Source organism: Aplysia californica, unplaced genomic scaffold (assembly GCF_000002075.1).
Source record: "Aplysia californica isolate F4 #8 unplaced genomic scaffold, AplCal3.0 scaffold00052, whole genome shotgun sequence".
NCBI lineage: Eukaryota > Metazoa > Mollusca > Gastropoda > Aplysiida > Aplysiidae > Aplysia > Aplysia californica.
Window position 1 is genome coordinate 867,102 of NW_004797322.1, and position 9,599 is coordinate 876,700.

Below are 9,599 nucleotides of genomic sequence, written 5' to 3' on the forward strand. Positions count from 1 at the left end.
AAAATAATGAAATGGAAGAAATCGGCATTTTTCGGCCAGTTTGACAATTTTTTTGAATTTTTGTTTTTTGGCTCAACTCTGTATACGTCTAATTGAAAACACATTTCGGTGTGGATTTTCCAGAAAAGCGTTATTTAAGGCACAAATATTGCAACTTTTCTATTTCCAAGTATTCTCAATCTATGGAAGTTGCCGAACTTTGGCGGCCATTTTCTCGCTATTTTACCTCTGAAACAAGTCGAGCCTCACCTCCTTCAATCGCAAATATTCTATTCAAGACAGATGGATATTATTCTTACATCAAAAGCAAGATGAATGAAAAAGCTTTAAGCTGATACCAATAACTCTATGATATTCCCCAAAACTGACGAGCGCCTGGTTCCACCGCGTCCTGACACCTACAGATGTTTAGCACGTCTCTGGCTTCCGTGTTGTTTAAAGCTGTGTGATCGTTGCTTTCGGTAATTTTTTGGATTAGGTTTCTATTTTTTTTAAAAATCGAAGTGAACATTGATGTAACTTCCATTTCCGCGTTTAGAAAAAAAAACAACAACAACCAAAAAACAAAATTGACAGGTCATATACATGATGATTGTTAATATTTTCTCAAATTAGTTCATTTTTGTGTATCTTTTAAATTATGTTTATTAATGAGGAACGAATTAACCCCATTTTACAATGAAATATGCCTTGAAATACACCATGTGTCATTGTGAGGAAATCACGCTCTACTCAAAATAATGAAATTGAAGAAACGGACATGTTTCGTTCGTTGGCCAATTTTTATCGATTTGTTGTTTGTTTCTTTTTTACTCTTCTTTATAGTCATCAAGCCTTAGTTGCCATTTGCTCTCTAATTTTACTTCTTTCATAAGGCGACCATCACCGCATTCCGTTGTAAATATCTCAATTTCTTTTGTAGAAACGAGAGTAGTTTTTTTTAGAAGAAGCAAGACAAAATATAAATGATTAAAGCTTTAACACTGTATCAATAACTTCAAATACCTCAAAATTGACGAGCGCCTTACCCCACCATGCCGTGACACAACTGATTTAAATGTGGACCCATTTAAAGCACTATAGTTTACTTACTGTCTTTTTTTTTTGTGTATAATCTCCGTCCTTTTTTGTCCTGTTCTGTTTCTTTTGAACAGTGAAGCGTTGTAGGAGCGTGGTGGGTTTCTGCCTTCGTTCCTTGGTAGGTGGTTAACCATAAGTCAGTGATTTGATTTGACTTATCTCTTAAAACGAGTACATATTTTGGGGAGAAATGGGACTTCTGTTGTTTAAATATTGGATTTATTCAAGTGTCAAGGCTGACTTAAAAGCTTTCTAAACTTACTTTATTTACTTTTACTTTTGTCTTCCGCTTGTACCGGGGGGTGTCGCGGAGAGACACAGGCGTCTGTCTGCAGCAAGGCGAGTGGCCTGTAGGAGGGACATCCCGTGAGCTCTGAGGGTGTCTGCCACAGATTCACTCCATCGTCGCCTTGGTCTTCGTCTGGCTCTCCATCCAGAATATTTAGTGCTGTATGCTCTCAGAGCTGGATGGTTTGAGGGCATCCGCGTGAGGTGTCCGAACCACATGACCTTTTGTTTTTCAATGTGTAGTAGGCTTTCTAAACATCCCACTTAAAAGAAATAATTAAAGATTCGGCCGCGGTTTGGTAGTCGTGGCATGCCAGTTTGAAGGTGCAAAGCTTTAAGCCACCATCGTGAAACAAACAGATCGCCCGAGTCACTCACTGCCTCAAAAACAGACGAGTTTGTTTTCAGACCGCGGGCGATCGGTTTGCGACCAGTTTGTATTAAACTACCGATCCGCCAATAGGCACTGGGTGTTACGTATCAACCCCTCATAACATTTAAAACAGTGATACCAACTGAGTTAACTACAAACGAGTCCTTTTAAAATATCATCTGTTTGGAGAATATAAGTGTGTGGTTGGCGGGTGCTCTAGTGTGGTTTGCTCCTTCTTTCCTATCAAACATCTATCGTCCTGATCTCTCCTCCTTTTCTGTGTTTGTTACTCTCTAGTAACACCTCTAATCTTCGGCACTTATATGACCTTATTGTGTTGCACATGCCGTGAAACTTTTACTAAAACTAAAAACAGGAGAATATGAGTGGGGCAAATGCTTAACCTGAATTGTTGAACACGTGTAATGACTACACCTATTCAGGTTCTTTTTTACTGTGCCCTGGCTGATTGACAGATTTTCCTTCGGTTTTCGTGTAAGTTGAATAAAATTACGAGAATTCGGACATGAAAATCCAGATCTAGACAAGCAAGCAGACATTCCACACACAGACAGACTCCCCACAGATACATACAAAACGAACAGCCAAACATACGTACATGCATACATACATGCATACATACATACATACATACATACATACATACATACATACATACATACATACATATATACATACATACATACATACATACATACATACATACATACATACATACATACATACATACATACATACATACATACATACATACATACATACATACATACATACATACATACATACAGAGAATAAGACAGACAGACGGACAGACACAGGTGTTCATGAACAAATACAAACCATTAACTTTAAAGTTGTTCAAACACATGGTTTGAGAAGAGCAAAAGTGTAGCAGCGAGTCAGTTGCACGATAACTAATTGCGTGGAATGTCCGGAGAAACAAAACGTGAGATTGCTGTTGATGAGTAGTTTATTTAGTTTAATTCCTCTAATGGCTATCTATCACGACACCTGTAACTGGTTTCGTCGGCGTTTTCTGTTCTTTTACAATGCCAAAAGGTGGCTGAGACCCCTCTTCCGGAAGGCAGCTGAAGAAAAAACAAAACAAACCATTCATTCAGACTTGTTCTGAAAGTTGTAAAACACTTTACCGGTAAACAACAAAAAACTGACTCTTTGTTAGTGCTATAAATGTACAGGGCTCTCTCTCTCTCTCTCTCTCTCTCTCTCTCTCTCTCTCTCTCTCTCTCTCTCTCTCTCTCTCTCTCTCTCTCTCTCTCTCTTTCTTCCTTTCTGTATTTTCTTTCTCTCCTGCCTCGCTCCTTTACAAACAGGATGATGATGATGATGATGATGATGATGATGATGATGATGATGATGATGATGATGATGATGATGATGATGATGATGATGATGATGATGATGATGATGATGATGATTCACTTACTTGCTCTTCGAAGTCCCTCACCGCAGTCATATTCTCCTACAAATGAAGTACTCGAAATCGTCCACAGCTGAGTGAAAAACTCTTCAAAGGCATCTCCACATAGCTGGCCAACACCACCCACAATACAGCTCCGCATCTGGGCTACTTGTCTGTTAAAAATATTTTATTAGGAAAGTCTAGTCACTATCTGACGATGACCAATACATTCACAGAGGAGAGTATTTCTCCAGCTAAATAGAAAAGTTTGAAGAAATAGATCTTAAGTTGACTTGCGCCCCTACTGCGTCCGATGAGATCATTTCTGGCAGAGAAAAGTGAGCCACATTTTGAACATTAAAATCTCCACTTCCACACGTAGTTGTGCGCTGCTTGCGCGCTTCTCTCTTGGTTTCAGAACGTCACTATTTGTGCTAATGTGAAGCTAAACCAGTGTTTCATCACATAGATCTACGGGTAAGGTGGAGTACCGATTTCATTCATATTTCATTGATTGATTTCTGTACCTCATTCATAAATATTATGTGAGGCGTCGTTGTGAAATCAGGAGCTCGTAAAAAAGTACAATCGAACATACTGGCGTTTTCTCGCCGTATAGACATTTCCCCAGACATTTTGCTGTTTTTGTTTTGCTTTTTATTTTTTGTCTCAGCACCTTTTATATCCATTTAAAATCACAAACCTGCCTGGATTTTACTGACAAATTATGTTGATTAACAACAATAGCAAGAAATAACAACGCAAGCAATAACAACAACAGCAACAAAAAATTATAACAGCAATAACAACAACACTACAAAGAAAACCAACAACACCATCAACAACAACAGCAGCAACAGAAGTCGAAACTAAAACCAAGTAAAAAGACACCTAGAATCGATTGATACTCATCGATCAGGGTAGAGAGGCGAAACCAGGACGGAGGTGGAGGTCTCATCTCTTATATCAAGAATACCCTAGTTTTTGAACATGTCCAAGACGCGTTCATCAGGGGAACTGAGCTTTCGATGTTTAAGGTGAAGGTCGGGAAGAGGAAATGGGCCACACTGTGCAACATCTACTGCCCCCTCCCCCCTGTCAGATCCCACACATCTCAACAATCTAGACGTTTGGCAACCGACGAACTCCCAACTACTCCCGAATCTATCATAATGGGTGACTTTAATGCCCACTGTCCCCTGTGGGATATATTTCAACCACCGGATGCAAGAGGGAAGAGTCTGCAGAATTGGACACTGGATAACGACATGGCGGTCATGAACGACGGAACACACACACACATATCAACACAAAGTCGAGGCATGACGACCATCCCAACCCCAATCCCTCTCCCTCTACCCCAGCATCCACGGGAGGAAAAAGTGCCCTCGATAGCTCTATATGTGGGTCATCATGGAGCGGGAAGCACACCTGGTACCCAGGAGACGGAATTGACAGCTCTGACCATGCGCCGATCTCCGTGACCCTTGACATTGAGGTCAGCCATGAGTCGGTATTCGAGGGTTGGGTCACCTGGAAATCGTTCGGTGCCGACAGGAAAGCTTTCACTGACGCTGTTGAACGTGACACTTTGACGAGAATGCCGTCGAACAACCACATCCGCAACATGGTGTCTGAATTCCCCACTGCCCTGATAGACGCCAGTACTCGTATTGTCGGCACTGTGAAACCAGGCAGGCCCACAAAGACATGGGAAACCCACACAGTTCGAAGAGCAATCCGCAGGTGAAATAGACTCCAGAAAGAGGTGCGAACCCGCCGCAACAAAGGGCTAGAGGCGTGCCATGTGGCGCAGGAGTGGATCAACGATGCCAAGACCGACTCTTGGGGAAAACTGCTTAAGAAAACCACCAACTCGCAGGACGACACCACGAAGTGGAAAATCATTAAAAGTCTCAACGGTACCCCTGAGACAAATTCGCCAAATGAAGCAATGTCATACTATGGGCGGCTGGTGACATCAAACAAACATAAGGCGAACATATTCGCAGACCACTACGCGCACGTCTGCAGTCTAAACATGCCGGAAGGAGACAGAACCGAAAACCGACAACACAAACAGCGACTGAAATACTTACGGAACAACCCAAGGGCAAAACAGTCCGATTTCACTATCGCGGAACTGAGGAATGCCATTGCAAAGATGAAGTCCCGTGGATCACCCGGATCAGACAACATCCCTCCGTCCTTCCTAAAAAAACCTGGGCCCCAAAGCGCTTGAAAAACTGCTTTCCATCTTCAACATGTCATTTCGCTCAGCAGATGTCCCACAAGTCTGGAAAGACGCGATCACTTTCCCCCTCCTCAAGACCGCCAAACCAGCATCTGAACTAACGTCGTTTAGACCGATAAGCCTCACATCCTGTATCATCAAAGTTATGGAGAGAATGGTACCTGAACGACTGTACGACATAGCTGAGCTAAATGGCTGGGTCTCTGAACTGCAGGCTGGTTTCAGGAAGGGAAGAGGAGTGGAAGACCAAATTCTGAGAATTACGCAGAAGATTTCCGACGGCTTCCAAAAGAGGGAGAAATCGGTACTCATCCTCCTCGATTTTTCAAAGGTATACGACACGGTCTGGCGAGAACGCCTACTCCACACACTCCTAGACAGAGGTATCCCAGATAAATACGTTTCATGGCTGAATGACTTCCTTCAAAATCGTTACGCCAGAGTCCGATTTAACGGAATACTGAGTAAGAACAGGAAAATGAAACAAGGCCTCCCACAGAGTTCCGTCCTGGAACCCATCTCTTTTATATCGACCAACTGGCGGAACTACTTCCGGATGACCTCACAATTTCCCTCTACAATGACGACATCTCTATCCTCGCTTCATCCCGCACAGCACGAGGCGTCGTCAGTCTGGCACAAAGAGCTGTGGACACCGTTGCTGACTGGAGCAGGCGATGGAAAGTCACGCTGAACGGCTCGAAGAGCGAGACTATATTCTTCACGCTCGCAACATCTGACTCAGACTGGAAGCCATGTATCACGATCAATAATTCAACAATTAAGTATGAGCCCTACACAAGACTCCTAGGAGTCACACTCAACCGCAGGCTCACGTTCAGGAAACAGGTTGAGAGAGTAATAGCTAAGGTCACACAGAAGATGAGGATGCTCGGCGCTGTCACGCACTCAAAATGGGGATGGAGGAAAGATGACCTACGAAAGTGCTACCTCACCCATATACAAAGTGTCCTCAACTTTGTGAGCTGCAGCTGGCAGCCGTGGTGAGCAAAACACTGATAAATAATCTGGAGGTGGTTCAAAACAGATGTCTGCGACTGATCACTACCCAAGCCCATTCCTCACCGATCGAGGCACTTCGAGCTGAAACGGAGGTCCCAAGTATTGAGTCCGCCATCAATGCTAACTGTCTCCGACCAAGAGAGAAGGTCCTGCGAATGAACAACGACCACCCCCGACGAATTGCGGCAACGGAACAAGTACACAGACGCCTAAAGGGACGCAGAGATTTCAGTAAAAAGGCCGAAGACGCCAGCAAAAAAAGTTCACATCACATCTGTTCAACTGCGAGAGGAGGCCCATTACTTATTTCGAAACCAGGCCGTGGGAACGAGGAATCAACCCCAACATCTCTTTCCTCCACCTGTACGGCATAAGCGGAAGGAGTGACTCCAGTGTGAAGATCCGAAGCACAGCTGTTGGTCGAGAACGAGAGCTTCACGCACAGTACAATATCTACACTGACGGCTCGTCTAGTGCAGGAACAACGGATAGCGGGGCTTGGGTCATCAAGGTAACGGGGAGACCCGTCCATCCCGACCGTTGCCATGACACTGTGGGGGAGAAAGGCGCCATATTCACGTGCTCTTTCGAGGAAGAGAGGAGAGCCGTGGAAATGGCCATTGACTCGATTGACAAACAGTGCGATGCATCCAGCTCGGTCGCTATCTTCACTGACAGTCAATCGCTAAGCATGGCACTAGTGGGAACATCAGCCTCCCTCGACCAAATGCGACTTCGCACAAATAAAGCAACACCCCAACCCACCATTCAGTGGATCCCTGGTCACTGCAATATTCTCGGCAACGATCTCGCTGACAGTAATGCCACACTGGCAACAGCGCTGCCGGGTCCGGGCCGCCAAATAACATATGAAAGTGCGTGCGCCCAGATAAAACTCAGCACAAAAAACTCTCCGGTATCCCACACGCGGACGAAGGAAATATACAGGGCAATTTCTTTAAAAGGAGAGGCTCAAATTAAGTCCCGCAGAGACCAGTCACTACTAACAAAAATCAGGACCGGTCATTCATTTCTCTGGGCTGCGGGCCTACAAAAATAGAATAGACAAAACATCGGACCCAATATGTCCACTGTTCAGCGAGGAGCCTCAAGATTTGGAGCACTGACTGCAGAGATGCCTCGCCTCGAATGTCATGTCCGGCGGTGGCATCTCTTTGGGGAGGATTCAGGGAGGTTGGACTGCCTCACCCGCTACCCAAGAGAGGCGGTGGCCCAGGCGAAGAGCTCACTCTTCGGGGCTCCAGACATTTCTGACGGATAGGCTACCACACACACACACAGCTGCAACAACAATGACATCAACATCACAAACTTACGGGCACACGACAGCAGGGTCGGGCAAGGTTCCCTGCAAACTGCTCTGTTCCAAGTGAGGTTCCACTGTAGCGTAGGGCACATCCTGACACGTCTCCAGAATACCCCTCAGAGTATGGAATGAGCTGCTATCGCGGAGACAAACGGACTGTTGCATCATTGCAAAAACTGGTGTAGTATAGAGAGAAAAATACACGGGGAATGGGCGGTGAGGGGGGGGGGATAAGGACCGATAGGTTTATTATGGAAGAAACAATTGGTTCTTCAATTTAACAATTAATACACATTTTGATTGGTGACTGTAACGTTGTACAATTTTGCATCATTTCAGAAATGGGTGGAGTATAGAGAGAAAAATAAAGGGGTGGCCGACTTGCTTACGACAGTTTGAAATGAGTTTGTTTAAAAACAACATTAACGTTTTATTACAGTTTCATATAACTTGGTGAAAAAAAACCCAGTCTGTTCTTCAATTCAACAATTAATGCACATTTTGGTTGATGTCTGAAACGTTGTACAATTTTGCATGGGTATTCCAAAGTTTTAAACCAGCTAGTTTAAAAACAACAACACCAAAAGTTTTTTCTTTAATTAAAACTTTAATGTACGTTTTGCTTGATATCTAGCATGTTGAATAGATATGCATAATTTCAAATACAGGTGTAGTATAGAGAGGGGAAACAAAGGGTGATCGGGGTAAAGGTAAATGTTGTTGTTTTTTACAGTTTGCAAAGAAAATAATATACAGGGTTTAAAGATAATACCTTCGTATACCTAAAACATTTGACGAACGTTTGATTCCGTCGTGTCGAGCCACAATTATGGTATAAATGTTGTGTTAATAACGGGATTATTGTGGAAGTAGCTCATTTAGAAGGTAAGGCTTTTCTTTATAATGATTTATTAATGTAACTTGCCAAATACAATCAACTGTTAGATTCCATGTTGTAGTAGCTCGTCAATTTTTGAGGTTATGTTGTATGTTGTTATTAACATCATCTCAAAGCCTGTTCATTTGTCTTCCTTTTCATAAAAAAAATATCCATCTATCTTGGGTGGAAGTCGAAGTATTTGCATTTGAAGGAGGTCAGGGTAGCCTTGTTTCAGAGGTAAAATTAGCAAGAAAAAGGCTGTCAAAGCTTGGTAACTTCTACAGCATGAGAGTCCTTGGAAACTGAAAATTTACATTTTTTGTGCTTTCAATCAATGTTTTTTTCTGTAAAATTTTCGCAAAAATGTGTATTGAAATGGGCGTAAAAGGCGTTGAGTTAAAAAAAGAAAATTAAATAAAAAAAATTACCCATTGGCCAAAAAAGTGCCAAACTTTGATTTCATTATTTTGACGAGCGCTTGATTTCAGCACGATGCCTCACAATAATTATTATGTAAGTTAAACAATTTATTATAAATGGAAAAGATACTCCAAGTGAAATTAATTATTGATGTTAAAGAAGGGAGATGGAGAAGGTGTCTACCTGGACGGCCAACAGGGCTACATGTATAGGCAATCACGTTAAGTTCGTTAGCCATTTCCTCGACGAGGTTTGTTTCCGATCCAGAGCAGACTGTGTTGATAGTCGTCAACGCACATTCACGGAAGGACTCCAGTATTCTGAGATTAAAAAAAAAAAGAAACAAAGCACAAAAAAATAATAAAGCACCAGGAGTCAATGGTTGAGTTTTCTTATCATTTTACACGAATGTTCTCTCCAACCCCACCCCCTCTCTCTCTCTTTCTCTCTCTCTCTCTCTCTCTCTCTCTCTCTCTCTTTCTCTGTCTCTCTCTCTCTCTCTCTCTCTCG

The 9,599-nt window shown here is 42.9% G+C and overlaps 1 protein-coding gene across 2 annotated transcripts in view; it reads right to left on the bottom strand.

The window, feature by feature from the left end:
* Window positions 1-2,714: 2,714 nt before the first annotated feature.
* Window positions 2,715-9,599, bottom strand: part of LOC101861103 — a 10,109-nt gene continuing 3,224 nt past the window's right edge. For both annotated transcript variants that reach the window (XM_005092749.3, XM_035968339.1), the window contains exons 4-7: window positions 9,273-9,409; window positions 7,800-7,965; window positions 3,210-3,358; window positions 2,715-2,850 (exon numbers count right to left, since the gene is read on the bottom strand). In XM_005092749.3, the coding sequence (XP_005092806.1) occupies window positions 2,807-2,850; window positions 3,210-3,358; window positions 7,800-7,965; window positions 9,273-9,409 (496 nt within the window). In that variant the 3' untranslated portion in view covers window positions 2,715-2,806. The remainder of the gene's footprint in view (window positions 2,851-3,209; window positions 3,359-7,799; window positions 7,966-9,272; window positions 9,410-9,599) is intronic.